The sequence below is a fragment of the Paramormyrops kingsleyae genome, chromosome 23 (genome assembly GCF_048594095.1).
Source record: "Paramormyrops kingsleyae isolate MSU_618 chromosome 23, PKINGS_0.4, whole genome shotgun sequence".
NCBI lineage: Eukaryota > Metazoa > Chordata > Actinopteri > Osteoglossiformes > Mormyridae > Paramormyrops > Paramormyrops kingsleyae.
Window position 1 is genome coordinate 4,976,029 of NC_132819.1, and position 20,129 is coordinate 4,996,157.

Consider the following 20,129-nt stretch of genomic DNA (forward strand, 5'->3'; position numbering starts at 1 on the left):
AGGAGGGTGAACAGGTGAGGGCTGAGCAGAGAGCCCTGGGGGCGCCGACCCTCAGCGTGGTGCTGCTGGAGGTGATGTGTGTGTGGATGTGTATGTGCCAAACCTGGCGACTCTTTATGAGACCTTGAATCTGAAAAAGCAGACTGGATGTTTGCCGGATGATTAGGGGGCCTGACATCCGGTTGTGCCGCATGCGTTGGTGAAGTTGGCTCGTGGTTTACCTTACACATCAAAATGGGGGATAAGTGAGAGTGAACGATACAGTTGAGTATACACACAGCTATAACAGACCTTACAGGTCATGTCAAATTTGGCAATGGCTTCTGGATCCAACAGATCATGTTCCCAATAGTGTGGTGAATTGTTAGCCTGGCAGCTAAGTGGATAGCGTGGCCTGCAAGCCCACAGATTGGCAACGAACACAAACCGACACACTTTTAGCGGCCGCCTGAACATGTGCTGCAATTTGGTCTGAATGCTGTACCAACATTCCTAACAGTTCTGAGCATATCGACTCATTAGCCAATGAAATTAGAGAAGAGGGCCAGAAATATGGCAGCATTTCCTCCTGGGCGGGCCCATTTTCATGGTTGAAGCAAGGTTATTATCGTCAACGAAAACGAACGAAATAACGAAAACTAGAATTGAAAAAACATTTTCGTTAACTGAAATAAAAACGACAATTAAAAGAAAAAACGATAACTAACTATAACTGTATTGTGCGTTGACAAAACTAACTAAAACGTACTGAAATTATAGATGAAATGTCCTTCGTTTTCATCTTTGTCAATTTATTTATAAGTCGATTTATATCGCTCTAGCAGTTTTACGTGAGCTGGCAGCACCGTACGGCACCTCTCTGTCCGTCACTTCTTGTTTACAGTCGGCTTTTGCTCACCGCGTTACCTAGAAAAATGGCGACGACAAAAGTTGGGAGAAGGCGGCAGAGTCCTATCTGGAATTTCTTTGACTATGACAGCGAGACAGTTAAGAGCAGGTGCATTGTAGAAACAGGTGACAAAATCTGAAAGTCCACTTGAGAAGCTCGCATAAGACGGCTAATCGCGAGTACCTTGACCAAGTAGCCTCTCTGATTAGCTCCCCCGAAAGAGAAGCAACATCCCGGCCAGGTAGCACCGGGAAGGAGGGGACAACCATAATGAATTGCTTTCACCGACGACCAAGCAGCTGCTGGTTAGTAAATACGCAGGAACACCACAAGACTTCATTTCCTTTTTGTTTACAATATTGGACGTATGGTTAACATAGAAAAGCAAAGCACATCAGCATCAAGCCCCCGGGGAAGACCCAGGACACGATGGAGAGACTATACAGTATGTCTCGGTTGGGCTGGGAACGCCTCGGGATTTCCCCAGTGGAGCTGGAGGAAGTGGCCAGAGAGAGGGAAGTCTGGGTTTCCATGCTGAGACAATCCTGTTGTGCAATGGTTCTTGAGTTTGTTAATGTTTTTCTCAGATTGAGCTCCCTGAGACTCCTGGCTGTCAAGAAATGTGTCGTGTGCCTCGTGAATGGGTTTATTTTCTTATGTTCATGTGTGTCTTTAGTCTATTGGCTATTTTGATTTGTATCAGGCACGCTACCTGTATCCAACATCAGAAGCAGTATCACACACATTTTGCACATAAGCTGCTATCTTGTAGAGTGTTGGTTGTTGTGGATGGTTGGTTGTTCAAAAGTAACTGAATACACTTTTTGAAATGGTTTCCTTTGTTGAGTTTTATTACACAATACTTACTGATCTTTTTGAATCCTGCACCTAACAAATAACCCAAAGTATGAAAAAATGAAAACTAATACTAAAACTAATAAAAACTAAACTAAAACTAAGCATTTAGAAAAAATTAAAACTAACTAAAACTAGCAAACCTGCTCTAAAAACTAATTAAAACTAACTAAATTAGAGGGAAAAAGGTCAAAACTAAATAAAACTAAACTATAATGAAAAATCCAAAACTATTATAACCTTGGGTTGAAGTTCCTTTTAGTACGGTCTGGATGGCAGTGGGTGGTGGAAATCTTGATTGCTGGTTTGTATGTTTTTCTTATGATCTGTGTTCTGATTTGATCTGAAGTCTTTATGAGTCTTTATGAATCGTCTTCAGAACTACAGAAGGCATTTACAATTTAGCATGATTTTAATGACCAAAAAAGTCTTTATGAATCGTCTTTGCCCTGATTCTGCTTTGGTTGCTCTTTCTCCAGCCCCTGTGGAGTATCCTGACCCCCAGGCTGAAGTGCAGGCCTTACTGGGTATTCTTACTGACTGACGTTGCCTGTCAACTGTGGTCTGGTCACTGGCCTCCCAGTGCTGGAGAGACGTGTCGGTTTCTGTTTCCCTAAAACAGACATTTTGGGGTTTTTGATTTTTGGCTCTTTGACTATGGAATGTCTTGTGTCATGCTTCACAGCATATAAGTGCAGAATAAATGTTTCTTTACCTTTCCTAGTACAAGCTGACATGCACAAAGTATGTGCATCTCCTAGGATACCAACTCTGATCCTATCTCGACCCTGTGGTTCGTACTAAGGCCATTTTTAAATGACCTCTATAAGTGTCATTAACATTTAGCACCCCAGCTCTTGCACCATATCAACCTTGCTGTGAAGTATTTTATGGTGGCTAGAGTTCCAATCCCACCACCAACCCACAAAATTGTTACCCTGCAAGTTGGTGGAGCACTTGCAGGGGTGGATGCAGTTTAATATGTCATACCTAGGACCCATAATTCAATGTTTGTGTCCTTAAGTTTATATACAAATTTCATTGTTCTGTTAAAAGTATCAAGCAGTGCTGTTAAATGATTGGAGGTATGTATTCTGATTGTCTTCACTAAAACGATTTTCAAGCAAACCTAGAAATATATAATTCTATCAAAAAAAAAATGATATCACTTGAGACTTGACTTCGATTTCAGCTGAATGGCTTGAGACTCGGCTTGTATTTGGAGCTCAAAGAATTGATTTGAACTCGAAGCGAAAGACCCAGGACCATGTCTTTAGAAAGAGCGACGCCATGACTGTAGCTAAACAACTGCTGACTGATTTTGTTCCAGGATTTAGGATCCCACTGCAGGTTTCTAGTGATCAAGGACCTCATTTCACTAGCAAGAGTTTGCAAAAGAAAGAACAAGCTACAGCTGCAGTATGAAGGCCCCTACTGAGTGCTTCTTACCAGAACGGCGGTAAAACGCCAGAGGAAAGCCAAGCCAGCCACGGCCAGACCACTCCCCAGATGCTCCTGGATGGATCAAGCCAATGATCATGTTCCTAAGAGCATGGGGAGATGGTGGCATAGGAGCTATGTGGATGGGGTGGCTGCAGGGAAAAATCTGACAGGCGTCCCAGCTCAGATTAATACTAATTAACCAAATACACACACTGAGCATCTCAGAAACCACTGCACTGCCATATTTGATGTGCAAACTCATACCCAAACTACAAAGATGCACATGCTATCAACACCTCCCTTGCCTTATCTTGCCCAGGCCGTGAATTATGGCTACTAGGTATGTTCATTTCTCACATATACAATGTTCTCAAGGTTTCCTCCTGTTTACATTTCCGTCCAGACAGGATGAAACATTAGCGTTGACATTCGCTGCCAAAAAGTAACACCATCTCATATGTCGATTTGAAAACAGGAACTAGAGGTATTTGCAATTGCAAGGCTGTGCAACCCCACTGGCAGACCCTCACCCAATTCTCCACCGAAAGTTACGATTAATCAAACATGCGTATAAAATAACTGCACATCGTTACGCATTCATGTTCATTGTTAACTAAGCAAGTTTAGGCTCTGCTAATCCATAAAAATTGCGAGTCCTTACCATAACCTACTCACCGCAACAGCACCCACCGCACTTCTGCTGCGCGGCAGAAGCACGTGGCAAAGTGCGCACGACAGGCGTTGCGCTAAATTAAGCCCCACCTGCAACATGGAGCCTTCGATACGGTTGTAATGTGAGAATGTGTTGCGACAAGGAAGTCGTCAGAAGACGGCAGCAGGAAAATAAAGTAAAAGAGTTGATACCACATTGGGTCTCGTCCATTTCTGGAAAAAGTGTAGTAGCGACTTTACATGGTGTCAGAAGCGGTCGAGAATGGCAAAGTTTCAGCTACCGGAGAGTTTTTGCTTTGAGAAACCAGCGGAATGGCCCGACTGGAAGAAAAGATTCTCTCGCTACCGGATTGCTACTAAGTTGGATAAAGAGGAAGGGCCAGTCCAAGTAAGCATGCTGGTGTATGCCCTCGGTAAAGAGGTGGAAAATATCTAGGTATGTATTCTAATTGTCTTCACTAAAACGATTTTCAAGCAAACCTAGAAATATATAATTCTATCAAAAAAAAATGATACCACTTGAGACAGAATTCCAAATCTGGTCAGTGGTTACCATGAAAGTGGATGTATCAAAAGTTATACTAGCTTAATGAAAATAATCAGTAAAGGGAGAACCAGTCGGGCCATAAATCCCAAAAGGACTGATACAGACCCCCTTCCGAAAGCCCGCCAAATGGATGGCCAGCCATTGGGCCAGGAGTCGAATTCCTGGTCAGCCCTATTCATGAACTTTAGACCATAAAAACCTGGCACATCAGAACAAAGGAGGGCTGAAAAGATCATCAGGTCAGAAAGATCATCGGGAGCAGGAAAGACCATCAGCCCGAGCAGAGAAAAGCCCGTCAGCCCGAAGAGAGGCAGAGAACAGAAGAGAAGCCCACAAGAAGCCCTCCGGTGAAGGCCCAGCTGAACAGAGAACTGCAACCAAGACAAAGCTTCACCAGGAGAGAGAATCCAAGGGGCTCCACTCCACTGCTCCAAACGCCGCGCCTTCCTGAGTGCCATCATCCCATCAGACTCTGCAACCAACTACAAAACACCCCCCCCACCCCCACTCTGCAACCAAGTAAACCAACTTCCTTTCATTCTAACAACCTAAGCTCTTCTATTAACCTGCTATATGACTTTAGGGTCGTGTTTCCACAAACGGGGCTTGCTTTGCAGAACAGTATTTCCTTTTAAGGTTACTCATTTAAATCTGGTCATTGCATTTCCATAATTACATTGTTTGTTATCATTCCGTTATTTCGTGTTTGTTGTTTGTGTTAAGTGTAATGTCTGTCTTATGTTAGTTGTAGTGTTAGTGAGGAATACATGCATGTGTTTTACACAACTTCAGCCTCCGTTCATTGAGTGCTCACAATAGTCCCTGCCTCTGTGCGATCTTGCTACATGCTCTGAAACCTCAAACTCGCCTGAAATATCGCGAGACTCTCTCTCATCGGCCGTGAGGGAAGCTTCGCTACCAATCGTTTACATTACCTGGTGATGCACCTCGCTGGACGAGACCAGGTTACTAAGCGATACTGGTAATTAGTGAATCCCATTTAAGTCTCACATTAACAGACTCACAGGGATACCGCAATTGAGTTTGGAGGAGCCAACCATTCGGCATAACAATTGGTTAATAATCAGCATTAAATAATAATTAATTAAACTTTAATTAATTTCAAACATATTGGTGGAGATATTAAAAATTACCTGAGCTAATAATTCCTACACAAAGCAGCAAACAAAAACAAAAATACAAAATTTCTACTAAAAGCATAATTATTTTTATTTTTGTTAGTGCAAGTGCATAGTGTCCATTGTTTGTCAAAATTCAGCATGTTTCAATTTACAGTGCTCTAAATTTCATTAGGTTTTGACCTGAAAGTTAACTGTTTTGAACAGATTATCTAAATGTCTGAAAAATCGGCAGTAGTTGTACAAAGTTTTGCTGGTGGCGAACACTGACTGAGAGAAGTATTCCAGAAATTTGTGGGAAGTGGTGATTGAATGCATATTGTGTCAAAGCAATGCAAAAGTATTCATAGTTTAGCTCACACAGTTCAATGGTACGGTGCATGTGTTAAGTGTTTTGAAAAAGTGGACATGGTATTGAGATAAGTGTGAAAATTATTGTAAAACATTGTGATACATTAGAGCAGTACTTGTCAATCCTATTCCTGGCCCCCTGCTGCCAGAATGTTTTCATTCCAATCCACACTGCCTTCAACATGCCACATTCATTATTAGCCTATAAAAGACCATATGAGCCTGATTAAGGTAGGGTTGGAATAAAAACATTCTGCTAGGGGGCTACAAGTCACATGACTGCAAACCACCGTATTACAGTAAAAGACAACACTCTAAAATATTATCTTAGGATTTATTTAAGAATGGGTTGATATTAATTACAATGTCCATACAGTTCTTCCAGGATCCGCTGCAGGCTGAACTCTTCAGAGTCAACTGCATTCTTTGAGGTCTCCTGCTCCACCAGGGTATGGGGTTTGACCGAGATTGCCTGGCACCCTTCGACTTGGCAGCTGGGGATGTGTCCAGGAAACTGAAAAACATCCTGGACATCCAATGCATTGGCCGCCTGAGCTGCTTGGTTGTTCCAAGACGTCTCCCAGCTACCGAGGATTGGGTCCTGGTATGTATCCAGATCCCATCCCTCAAACAAATCAAGGGGCCAGTCCATTGGTATAGCAGGAAGTGCTGTCCCATCAGGCTGGGGGACGTCGCTGAGGAACCCCAGGTCCTCTAGGCTCCATTTCTAATCCATAAGGGAGGGAACAGAATTACATACATGCTGCTCTGTAGAGCTTCCTGGCACCGGATGGTTCTGTAAGTCAGATAGCCTGGTAGCCTCTGTCATTGCAGCCATCTGCCTGCTCTTCTTAGCAGCCCTATCCGCCTCCTCCATTACACTCTGTCCACCATTTTCCTGTCTGACTTCACTGGGGGCCTCTGCTTCACTGCACCTCCTTCTTTTTACCCCACGTCTGGTGCAGGTTCCCTTGACATCAGGTCCATTTACTGCCACTCCAGACTGTGATCTGGAATTGCCAGGATCCTCACAATGTGAGCTACTGTCCAGGGACCAATACTCTGCAGTCCCGTATGTGACCTCCATCAGCCTCTTGTACTTTGCACTGAAGCTGTTTGGGTTTTTGCCCCTTTGGCGAAGCCGTTTGCCTTTCTTAGGTGGTTCTGTCACCACAGGGATGCTGCAGGGTGGCAGAAAAGGAAGAGGCACCTCGCTGCCTTGGTGTGGCCAGACGCTCCACACTGGAGTGGCTGCGGCCATTTGGAGCTCTACAGGTCCAGAGGATATCGGGATGTTTGGCCCAGGGGCAGCCAGCATTCCCCCAGCAGTGTAAACGCTGGGACCATCACTGCACGGAACGAATGTGGCTACCCTGCTCAATCCTTAAATTAATGTACAAAAAACATATAAGAAATCTACTTAACACATAGCTAAATGGCACCATTTTTTTGATTTATGCCTTGTCCATACGTACACGGGTATTTTTTAAAACGGTGTTTTTCCTCCTCCATTTAAAAAAAAAAATACCCGTCCACATGAACATTGTCTTCTAAAATATTTCCATCCACATGAAACCGCAAAAATGCGCCGTCAAGAGCATGCCAAACCAGCAGGTGGCATTATAACTCTAACCGTACTGCCATGTTAGCCAATCAGAAGCCTAATTGCCAGTCCTGTTAAGTTGAAAACCATGGCGCACATTCCGACGCCTGTGTTGATCAATATAATGCGAGAGTGACTCAACATTTATTTGTACACATGTAAGAAAGTCCTGTCGGCAAGGTTAGCACAAGCACTATTTCGGCTACGTCCGCCATTGTTCAAACTCGCCTAATGTATACAGCAAACAGCGCACGCTCTGACGTTTCGAGCCAAAAACTCTGTTTTCCCTATCTATATGTCGACGCTGAAAACGCAGTTTCTTAAAATTTTCACCCTGGGTGGAGTTTTGCTAAATCTCCGTTTTCAGTGACCTAAGACGCCGTTTACGTGTGGACAAAAGCCCAAGACATATAGAAAAAGGTATGTTTTAAAAACTACCCGTGTACGTGTGGATAAGGCACAAGATTATCTCCTTTAAATTTCAATCCAAACTATTGAAAAATGTAACAAAAAATAAATAAATCACTATTTTAATGTCATATAACACGGTGTATGATTGTACTGAGAAATATATGCTTACCATTCAGTTGATGAAACATATATGGATTGTTCATTTGCAAATTATGCTGAGAATCCATATTTCAAGTCAGACACCTTGAACCTTCGAAGGGAATATCAGTTTGATGGAATCAACTGCCAACTGGCTCTCTTTACTGATTCCGAAACTTTGATGTCACCATGTTTTTTTATGAATTTGCATCTACAGCAAATAGGAATCTTTATAGAAACTTTGTAAAATCTATTGAAAAAATGCCTGAAAATGCTGTGAGGGGGGATGTCCTGTGGAAAGAACAAGCCTCATGCTTTTGTTGACACCCACCCCCCAATCAGTGGTTTGCACTGTTGCTTCACACCTATGGGATCAGGGCTTGACACTATCTGAGCTCTACATGTTTGCTTGTTCCCCCTGTGTTGTCATGGGGTTTTGTCCTCAAAAACATACTGCAGTGAACTGGAGTTGCCAAATTGTCCATAGGCTATGGGTTGACACTCCTTCCTAGGTTATACCCTTTGTTACACCGATCGATTCCGGCATAGGTTCCAGACCCCTGCTACCCCAAATATAAGCAGTGGATGCAAAAAATGGATGTATAGGTGGAAATGGAACAGGGGGGTTAACCTATGTTCTTCAATAAATCTATGATGGAGACAGACAGAGCTGGAAGAAGAAGAGGGAGAGGAAGGTGAAGAACTGAAATATCAGATAATATTCATGCAACAGTGGTTGACCATATGTTTGTCCATGGTTTGACAATGAGAGTAGCTTGGCTACGTGTGCATCCAAATCTCATTCGGTATACAGTTGCTTCCATAATCCGTAAAAAATATTTCCTGGTACCTTGGACGGAGCGTAATGGGGCGGTGCCACTAATGATTTAAACTAGAAATAATTCTCTTTTACATAAATGTACTTTTCTAAATACACTGTTTAATACAATGTATGTGAATAAACGAGACAAGTTTTAGGGTTGAATTTATGTGTTTTAACACAATGTGGCGACGGCGAGCCATGCGCTGTCTGGCCTATTTGCATATGTCGGAGCATAGCTAGTGTGCTAGACCCCGTTCCCCCACTGTGACCATTAGCTGTCTGGCATATCAAAACAAGTGAAACAATGCTAGACCGTATGATTTCACCCTAAAAACATGCTGGCTACGCTGTTACTGACATAAAATAGCGCATTTGTTTAAAATAACACCTTAACAAAACACAGCTATTGTTTTTACCATTGAAAAACGCCATACCCTCTTTCACCTCTAGCTAGAAAAGTTGGACGAGTCCAGAGCACCGATAAAGTTACGCTGCTAAATGTTTTATTATCCTTAAAACGGATTTAAACCAGTACAATAATAAACACGCGTAATGTATACTGTTCTTTGAAAGACTAATGACACCCACCCCGTTTTGTTGGCATGTACCATACCGTATATGTTACGGCTACTGGCGGCCATGTTGCTTAACCACGCGGCCCACCGAAAACATCGCTAAAGACATAACAGAGGGCTTTGCGGCCATTCGTCGCCTGATATGTCTAAACATGTTGCCTGTGTTTTCACTGACATACAATACAATCTGCCATTTTCATGTTGCGAGAATATTACCCTGAGTCCAATGCTGACCCTGTCTCGCCGGCTCGCGCCGTGCCCTTCTCATCACCGTTACAAAAAATGCCAGCAGTTTGTTAAAAAAATTCTGTTTTTTTCCTTATAGAATCGAGATACAGGAGATCTGTTACCCACAGTGCACTGCTTCCGCTGTCTCGTTTGCGAGGCGTCCATGTTGGGTATTCACATACATTGAATTAATCATTGTATTAAGAACAGTACATTTATGTTAAAGATAATTATTTGTAGTTTAAAACATTATTAGTAGACTGCAGCTATTTTCAGGACGACAGTGCGGCATGCTGGGACATATGCAAATAGGCTAGACAGCGCATGGCTCGCCGTCTCCACAATGTGTTAAAACACATAAATTCAACCCTACAACTTGTTGTCTAATTTATTCACATATATTGCATTAAACAGTGTATTAAAAACAGTACATTTATGTTAAAGACAATTGTTCGTAGTTTACAACATTAGTAGACTGCGGCTATTTTCAGTACGACAGCGCAGCATGCTGGGACATATGCAAATAGGCCAGACGGCGCATGGTTCGCCGTCGCCACATTGTGTTAAAACACATAAATTCAACCCTAAAACTTGTCTCGTTTATTCACATACATTGTATTAAACAGTGTATTTAGAAAAGTACATTTATGTTAAAGAGAATTATTTCTAGTTTAAATCATTAGTGGCACCGCCTCATTAAGCTCCGCCCAAGGTACCAGGAAATATTTTTTACGGATTATGGAAGCAACTGTATACCGAATGAGATTTGGATGCACACGTAGCCAAGCTTCTCTCATTGTCAAACCATGGACAAGTACATGGTCAACCACTGTTGCATGAATATTATCTGATATTTCAGTTCTTCACCTTCCTCTCCCTCTTCTTCTTCCAGCTCTCTGTCTGTCTCCATCATAGATTCATTGAAAAACATAGGTTAACCCCCCTGTTCCATTTCCACCCATACATCCATTTTTTGCATCCACTGCTTATATTTGGGGTAGCAGGGGTCTGGAACCTATGCCGGAATCGATCGGTGTAACAAAGGGTATAACCTAGGATGGAGTGTCAACCCATAGCAGGTCACTTACACTATTCATGCCTATGGACAATTTGGCAACTCCAATTCACTGCAGTATGTTTTTGGGGACAAAACCCCATGACAACACAGGGGGAACAAGCAAACATGTAGAGCTCAGATAGTGTCAAGCCCTGATCCCATAGGTGTGAAGCAACAGTGCAAACTACTGATTGGGGGTGGGTGTCAACAAAAGCATGAGGCTTGTTCGTTCCACAGGACATCCCCCCTCACAGCATTTTCAGGCATTTTTTCAATAGATTTTACAAAGTTTCTATAAAGATTCCTATTTGCTGTAGATGCAAATTCATAAAAAAACATGGTGACATCAAAGTTCCGGAATCAGTAAAGAGAGCCAGTTGGCAGTTGATTCCATCAAACTGATATTCCCTTTGAAGGTTCAAGGTGTCTGACTTGAAACATGGATTCTCAGTATAATTTGCAAATGAACAATCCATATATGTTTCATCAACTGAATGGTAAGCATATATTTCTCAGCACAATCATACACCGTGTTATATGACATTAAAATAGTGATTTTTTTTTTTTTGTGACATTTCTCAATAGTTTGGACTGAAATTTAAAGGAGATAATATGTGCCTTGTCCACACGTACACGGGTATATTTTAAAACGCACCTTTTTCTATTCGTCTTGGGCTTTTGTCCACACGTAAACGGCGTCTTAGGTCACTGAAAACGGAGATTTAGCAAAACTCCACCTATGGTGAAGATTTTAAGAAACTCCATTTTCAGCGTCGACATATAGACAGGGAAAACAGAGTTTTTGGCTCGAAACGTCAGATTGTGCGCTGTTGTCCACTTTGTTTAACATCAGAGCGTGCGCTGTTTGCTGTATACATTAGGCGAGTTTGAGCAATGGCGGACGTAGCCGAAATAGTGCTTGTGCTAACCTTGCCGACAGGACTTCTTACATGTGTACAGATAAATGTTGAGTCACTCTCGCATTATATTGATCAACACAGGCGTCGGAATGTGCGCCATGGTTTTCAACTTAACAGGACTGGCAATTAGGCTTCTGATTGGCTAGCATGGCAGTACGGTTAGAGTTATAATGCCGCCTGTTGGTTTGGCATGCTCTTGACGGCGCATTTTAGCGGTTTCATGTGGATGGAAATATTTTAGAAGACAATGTTCGTGTACACGGGGATATTTTTTTTTAAACGGAGGAGGAAAAACACCGTTTTACAAAATACCTGTGTACATGTGGACAAGGCATAAATCAAAAAAATATTGCCATTTAGCTATGTGTTAAGTAGATTTCTTGTATGTTTTTTGTACATTAATTTAAGGATTGAGCAGGGTAGCCACATTCGTTCCGTGCGGTGATGGTCCCAGCGTTTACACTGCTGGGGGAATGCTGGCTGCCCCTGGGCCAAACATCCCGATATCCTCTGGACCTGTAGGGCTCCAAATGGCCGCAGCCACTCCAGTGTGGAGCGTCTGGCCTCACCAAGGCAGCGAGGTGCCTCTTCCTTTTCTGCCACCCTGCAGCATCCCTGTGGTGACAGAACCACCTAAGAAGGGCAAACGGCTTCGCCAAAGGTGCAAAAATCCTAACAGCTTCAGTGCGAAGTACAAGAGGCTGATGGAGGTCACATACGGGACTGCAGAGTATTGGTCCCTGGACAGTAGCTCACATTGTGAGGATCCTGGCAATTCCAGATCACATTCTGGAGTGGCAGCAAATGGACCTGATGTCAAGGGAACCTGCACCAGACGTGGGGTAAAAAGAAGGAGGTGCAGTGAAGCAGAGGCCCCCAGTGAGGTCAGACAAGAAAATGGTGGACAGAGTGGAATGGAGGAGGCGGATAAGGCTGCTAAGAAAAGCAGGCAGATGGCTGCAATGACAGAGGCTACCAGGCTGTCTGACTTAGAGAACCATCCGGTGCCAGGAAGCTCTACAGAGCAGCATGAATGTAATTCTGTTCCCTCCCTTGTGGATCAGAAATGGTGCCTAGAGGACCTGGGTTTCCTCAGCGACATCCCCCAGCCTGATGGGACAGCACTTCCTGGTATAACAATGGACTGGCCTCTTGATTTGTTTGAGGGATGGGACCTGGATACATACCAGGACCCAATCCTCGGTAGCTGGGAGACGTCTTCGAACAACCAGGCAGCTCAGACAGCCAATGCATTGGATGTCCAGGATGCTTTTCAGTTTCCTGGACACATCCCCAACTGCCAAGTCGAAGGGTGCCAGGCAATCTCGGTTGGACCCCATACCCGGGTGGAGCAGGAGACCTCAAAGAATGCAGTTGACTCTGAAGAGTTCAGCCTGCAGCGGATCCTGGAAGAACTGTATGGACATTGTAATTAATATCAACCCATTCTTAAATAAATCCTAAGATAATATTTTAGAGTGTTGTCTTTTACTGTAATACAGTTAGCCCCCTGGCAGAATGTTTTTATTCCAACCCTACCTTAATCAGGCTCATATGGTCTTTTATAGGCTAATAATGAATGTGGCAGGTTGGAATGAAAACTTTCTGGCAGCAGGGGGCCAGGAATAGGATTGACAAGTACTGCTCTAATATATCACAGTGTTTTACAATAATTTTCACACTTATCTCAATACCATGTCCACTTTTTCAAAACACTTAACACATGCACCGTACCATTGAACTGTGTGAGCTAAACTATGAATTAGAGGTCGACCGATATATCGGCCGGCCGATATATCGGGCCGATATTTAGCATTTTTTAATGTATCGGCATCGGCCGATATCCGAGTGCACTACGCGAGAGTTGTGATGTTCGCGAACGAACCGATTCTTTTGAACGGCTCATAAACATGAACGATGGGAGCCGAGTCGCGGCTGGAGGGGAGCCGTTCTTTCTGTCGTTCTTTTTTTCCTATGCGTGTTTCACACAGATGCACACAAATTAGCTCCTCCGCGAGACAGAACAGTTATAGGGGGAGGGGCGCACCCAGCGCAGGGGTGCTACTGCCTAGCAGCATGATGATAGTCGTGCACGCATCCTTCACTTCCACATTGTGTGGAAGTGTTTGTAGTAAAAGCTGTTTTGCACAGAAATTCATTGCAGCCGGCTTTGTTTTTGATGTTTATTTGTGAGTAGGTATTGTATGAATAACATAAGTCAACATAGCTTTACACATAAACACACTTTGTACTAAAGGTAAATCCAAAATAGTGATGTCACTGTCTAAGCAGAGGGATGTTGTGCAACCATATGGAATATAGTCCACACATGACATGGAACACGTGACCCATGCTGCCTTGTGCAGGACCACAGCCAGAAGTTTTCAATAGTCTGGCTGCAGATCCACTGAGACTCACGTCCACTGAGACGCAGGAAGTGACATCACGTCCACTGACACGCAGGAAGTGACATCACTAATCCACTGACGCGCAGCCATAGATATATTCTATGATACATTCTACTTTTAGTTCATTTAAAAATGGTTCGCAGTTATCACTTGTTTGTATGCATATAGTCGTCCCTCGCGGCTTCACTCCATCGCGGTTTTTTGTCTATTGATTAAAAAGTTGATCGAGACAATGAAAATGATACATCGCTACGCATCGGAAGCATATTTGCTCTTCGTAATTAGATGTATAATAATGTTAAAAAACGTATTTAGAAGGTCGTAAACAGGTTTCCAATGCTCTAACTACGAAAATATTCGATTTCTAATGAATCCTATTTCGCGGATTTCGCCTATTGCAGGTTATTTTTAAAACCTAACTCCCGCGATTAACGAGGGACCACTGTATTACTAAATCATAGATTATTTTAAAAATAGTTTGTGCTTATCACATTTGAATTATACATTTATAAAAGTAGTTTGTACTTATAATTTGATAAGTACACAATTTTATTAAATTTTATCACCTGTAGTCCTGATTGTGACTGTCAATGATGACCAGATTTTTTCCCCCCTCAGAGTATTATATTGAAGACTTAAAGACTGCAGAATTATGCTTCTCGCAGAGCTTTTCTCCATACTTCTGTTATTCGAAGATAATGTACGTCCTACATAAATAAATCACTATACATAGATAATTTGGCAAACATTTTATTTGTAGTGTATTGATGTATAAATTTGAACAAACGTGCGAAAAAAAAAACAAAAAACAGTATATGGAACGGAATAAAATAAGGAAAATTTGTATTATGTAAACATGGCATGAATTTTAAGACCCATCCCATCAACGCAATTAGAGAGTAAGGTTTCCATGTCCTCCCTATTATTAAAAATAAACATGAATGGGTCATTCCTGTTGCCACTTTGACCCTCCAGGACCTCCCTGAGTGCTTCCTGCTGATCCTCAGCCTCCATCTGGAGAACAGCAGGTTCGGTCACCTCTCCACTGGAGAGTGATTCTTGCAAATCCAGCACACAGCACTGCAGAGGTCCCTCATGACGCGCGACTCCTATATGACATTGGAAGTGAATATCAGGGGTTAGGGTTAATTAATCAGGCGCAGCTGGTAGTCAACAGGAAAACCACCTGAGAAAAATGAGGGATATACACACACACACCTCACTATTACACTGGGTACAGCAGTCAGTTACAGCTTGCCCACCAGGTCTGAGAACAGCAGGAGTGCTCACCCTCGAGAGAGGCTCCAAGTTTGCTTTCAGCAGGTGTGAAGCTTCCTCAGTCTTCCTCTGTCCATGTCTGAGTAGTACAAGTACACATCACACACACTACCAAGACTTAATGTTTCAATATCTCAATGTATCATCAATGGTGTCATTAATACCCATATACGCAAAACCTATCCATTAGCTGAATGCACTACCACTGAAGAATTAATGGAATATTACCTTAAAAATAACAAAAATATAATATTCAGCCTCCCTGCTGGGCTTTACCCGGTATTCTATATCTGACAGAAACCTCCTTCACTGCAGAGAAAGTGCACTTGATTCTGCATCTGAATGCATCTCAATGTACAACACGATGCTTTCCATACATACTTTTCCAAACCACTGTTCATCAGAGTTAGGCACCACCATTTTCTTATCCATGGCATGTTAGACTGAATATAAAAAGACAAAAACCATGCATTCAGAATGTTAGGACACCTTTTTCTCTTATAGATAACTATGCAACATTCTACAGCGTCGCAAAGAATACCTTCTTAATGACGTACTTACAGCAGTAAAGTGGAATGGTTCCCCCAAGGCCGTGCAGAGTGCATACTGACAAAATAGAGGGGAGGGGGGATAAAAACTTCAATTGAAACTACATCACAAGTGTTACACCCGACAATTCAAGGTAGTCCTTCTTACACACCACAGTCCACAGATCCAATCTGTTTCGGAACATCCTGCAAAATACAATGCATGATACTAAGGACAGTTGTTTCCAATAGAAATGTAGCAATAGAAAATGCTGAAATCCACTTTACCATGTTTTTCAGTAGCTTCCAGTCTCCTGTGGCAATTTAGTTTGCCAGTTTGCTAAAATTAGAAATTTGGAATTGTCAGCGGCATTATGACTACAGCTTATCATGCAAGCAAGATAAAAACTTTGTGCAAGAATTAATGGACACACGGAACACCTTCTGTCACATGCACATGCGTACACACACACAGTCCTGGTCTGCAACCGCAGAAAAATGTTCCACATTGACTTAACAATAGTAGTACACCAAGTTTCTCTGGTATTGTGTTGGTCAAATTATTCACTGTTTATGAATGGCATGAACCAATGTGGAACATTTAGTATCAATATGGCAAAGGAAGCGAACACTGATGCGCAACTGCGCAGGAACTTTGCAGTTGAACAACCTGCATAAATCGACATAAAGGCCATCTCCAAACCCATGAAGGTTTGTCGAGTCAAAAAAGCGGATGAATGATTCATTTATTATGCGATTCATTCATTATGAATTCTGTTGAAGGAATTTAATAAATGAATACATCGTCAGTTTGACAGACTTTTTACAACACAACTTACAAAAAGTTGCGGGTCTTTAATAAAGAGATCAAAACATACAGACAAAGCATGAAATGGTACAACACAAATGGGTACCAAGGAATGCTATATGTTAGTTAGATCTAGTTAAATAAACACTGTTCTGAGAACATATCTACTTCATTCACCAGAGTTTAGGAAAATCTACTTGGGTCAATATGATTTTAAAAACCAAAAATACCTGATGACATACCTTGGAATGAAATTCCGGTCTTTGCGTGTGAATGTAAATGCTCCTGAGCTCGCAGTAACGTTGTCGGTTTAGACATCGTTACTGGGCACAAAGGGCAATGGAAACTATTGTAAATTAGTGTAGCAATCGGTGATTCGACCAGAACGGGCACGCAGTAGTTGTGGAAGTCGTAATTTATTTCCCTAAAATGAACGGACCAGTCAGCGACGTACAGCCTCTCCTCAGCTTACACAGCGCCAAATCCAAGTGGATTCTGACAGGAATTTTATATCGCGCAACACAGGTGTGACAGAAAGAGTAATCAAAAAAAATTATATCCATACAGAATGAAATATAAACACAAAACTTCCCTATTAACTTACAACCAAATGGCTAACTTACAGTCAAAACAAAATGTTAAACAATAATACCTCTCGAACATAATACATAACCTACCTAAAATGAACGGAGCAGTCAGCGACGTACAGCCTCTCCTCAGCTTACACTAATCGTGGGAAGGGGAAAAGTTTATTACAAATTTTGCCTAAGGTTCCTTATCGATATATTAATAAATTATAACGTGGGGGGATATAATCAATATTGCTAAAGGAAATTTTATTCTAATAATTTAAGCAACAGAATTTACAAATTATTAATTATTTAGGTTAAAGTTGGCGGAGAGCTGAATTACATGTCTTACCAGCGCCAAATCCAAGTGGATTCTGACAGGAATTGGCGCAAAAAAAAATTGCGACGCTGACTGCTGCCACACCTACAACACTCAAGTAGGAACCTTTGTGGCGGAACCAAAAAGTACAAACCAAAGCAACGAAATGCAATTTTAAGTACAAACAGTCACAAATAACACGTCATAAATAATAATTACATAAAAAAAAACAAAGGACTGAAGGAGTTCATAAAACCAATAGCTACACATTAACATGGCTACATTAGCACATCTTGCTAACTGAGGCACGGCATTCCTTCGCCAAATTGACCTGTGCATCTGTTGGTCAAAATGAAAAACAAAACTCCGTGAGAACGATTGTGTATGCATTTATGGGCTTTTGAAGGAGTGTGATTACTTGAATACAATTCAGCAACACAGCGATTTGAGTCAGGCTAACTTACATTTACTTTATATATGCATTTGAGTGGCATGAAAACACCATTCAACTGATCAGAGTAATCCGCACATGAAAATAAGTTAAACTATTAAGTAAAAGTAGCAATAACCTAAGCACGGACTGTGTTTTATAGCAGCCAAACAATAGCGAACAAAAAAACAATTCCAACCGTTCTAAACATAACGAACAAAAACCATTCCACTTCTAAACATAGCAAACAAAGTTCCCATCCTTCCTGAATAACTAATAACTGAACATATTTAAACAATTAAAACGTTCTACTTTCCTTCGCCAATGTCTTGCTAAACAATGGACGCACTGCTAATGCTCGTGTGTATCCACCAAACTTTATGCGTGACGTCATTTCCGGGCGCTCAGTGGATTTCCTGCGTCTCAGTGGACGTGAGCCTCAGTGGATGTCTGCAGCCAGACCCTTCTCGTTTGCTATGAAATAATAATGAGCCTTCAACCAACTGTAGCTTACAGGTAACATTAAGCCAGGATCATTGATTCTAATAGAGTTCGTTTTGTGCGCTTATTGGTGGGCTCACAGACGTTTTTTAATCGTTAAAAATAATTTTAATTGTTAACATTTTAATTATTACCATATCAGCCCGATGTTATCAGTTATGTTTTTTTTCGTGTGTCGGAGAGTTTCACTCTTTGAGTGTGTGGGGCGGAGCAGGCAGCTCTCAAATACTGCAGCGTGTGAGAGTTGCGTTACTCTGCCCTGATCACAGATAGCGCCGTCCTCGGAGACACAGAGCTGCTTATGCTACGTTCACACTGCGAGCGGCGAGAGCGTCAAAGCGACCGGAAGTCATTCATTCTCTATGGGAGCGAGCGTCGGGAGGCGTCGAGGAGCGGCGCGGCGCGGCGCGTCGCGATGTGGGCGGCGGGAGCGTCAGACAGTAGTTGAATCCCAGTTAACTTTATGGTAATGAGCTGTGACGCGGTTGGGCGGCAACCAATGGGAATGTAGAGATGCTCCGCTAAAGAGAGCGCCGCAGAACATAAGCGTGTAAACTTTTGTTCCGACACAACCGTTCCTAGGCACAATGGAGGAGAGACTTATTATTGCTGTGGCCGGGTACCCAGTTATATATGATGTGTCTGTTTGCATACAGGGACATAAATAAAAAAAATGAGGCATGGACCAGAGTGTCCGAAACAATCGGTGTTCCAGGTGAGATGGTGAAGTGCATAATATATTTTTTTGATCAATTTAGGCGCCATAGCAGAGAAAACAGTGCAAATTGTCGGTAATGTTATACCTATTTATAGCATTAGTGTTTGTTAAAACATAATTATGTGTTTTAGTAGAACTGTCGTGATACATTTTAAGTACTATTTATGTTAACTAAAGAAACATAAAGCACAAGCAACTACTTGGCGATCATCCATTGTGATCCAAGGTAAATTTGAAAAGAAGCGCTACACTATTTATAGGTAACATTTTCCCTCCAGAACGCTTGATTTTAAGCGGGAATGCAAATAACTGGCTCACAACAATATTTATTTGACAAATTATGTCCTATCAGGAGTCGGCACAAAGATATAAGCTACACGTTTGTTTGTTTTGCGGCCCTTTTAAAAAGTTCTCAGAGCCTGGCATTCTGAGTGGCCTTGTCTCCGCCCACTCTATGACGTCAGAGAGCGTCTCCGGCGTTGGCTAGCGTCGCGTTCAGGGCGGCGGGAGTGACGGCTGGCGTCTTTGACGCTCGCGGTGTGAACGTAGCATAAGAACAATGCATGGCGGAGAAAAGTGTTTGTTCGAAAGCGTGGTTGCCATTTACTTGAGCTGATGCTGACAATGGTCCTTCTGTGCAACTTTTTTTCATTTGAGACCGGAGATTCAAACAATTTGTCAGACGTCTAGATAAAAAGTGCATGACTTTGCGCAGTTAGTTTCCTCATTAAACATTAGGGATGCACCGAATCCAGGATTCGGATTCGGCCGAATCCTGGGCTTTTTGATGGGGTTCGGTTTTGGCAGAACCTTAGATTTATTTTCCACCGAAACCGAACCCTAGACTTGCACTACGACGTCACACGGCCGTTGATTACGTGAAGGTGTTTACATAGGACCCGTTCGAATGTAGTAGGCTG

The 20,129-nt window shown here is 42.3% G+C and overlaps 1 protein-coding gene and 1 long non-coding RNA gene across 3 annotated transcripts; one reads left to right on the forward strand and one right to left on the reverse strand.

Annotated features, from left to right (window-relative positions):
* Nucleotides 1–6,216: 6,216 nt before the first annotated feature.
* On the reverse strand, nucleotides 6,217–9,903 carry LOC140581903 (uncharacterized). Its single transcript, XR_011984944.1, has 2 exons — nucleotides 8,080–9,903; nucleotides 6,217–7,279 (listed from the first exon to the last, which is right to left on the reverse strand). It is a non-coding gene; the product is annotated as an uncharacterized lncRNA (long non-coding RNA).
* Nucleotides 9,904–10,875: 972 nt separating this feature from the next.
* Nucleotides 10,876–13,122, forward strand: LOC111847518 (uncharacterized). Of its 2 annotated transcripts, none has more exons than XM_072705813.1 (2): nucleotides 10,876–11,228; nucleotides 12,174–13,122. In XM_072705813.1, the coding sequence occupies exons 1-2, from the start codon at nucleotides 11,171–11,173 to the stop codon at nucleotides 13,085–13,087; spliced, it is 972 nt and encodes a 323-aa protein (XP_072561914.1). In that variant the 5' UTR covers nucleotides 10,876–11,170; the 3' UTR covers nucleotides 13,088–13,122. The 2 variants fall into 2 exon arrangements, with proteins under 2 accessions (XP_072561914.1, XP_072561913.1); XM_072705812.1 differs by having other exon boundaries at nucleotides 10,881–11,228; nucleotides 12,060–13,122.
* Nucleotides 13,123–20,129: the final 7,007 nt, after the last annotated feature.

Coding starts and splice junctions, on each gene's coding strand:
- LOC111847518 (XM_072705812.1), top strand. CDS start 11,171: ATGGATTCTCAGTATAATTTGCAAATGAACAATCCATATATGTTTCAT. Junction 11,229..12,059: donor TATGTTTCATCAACTGAATG/GTAAGCATATAT, acceptor CATTAATTTAAG/GATTGAGCAGGGTAGCCACA.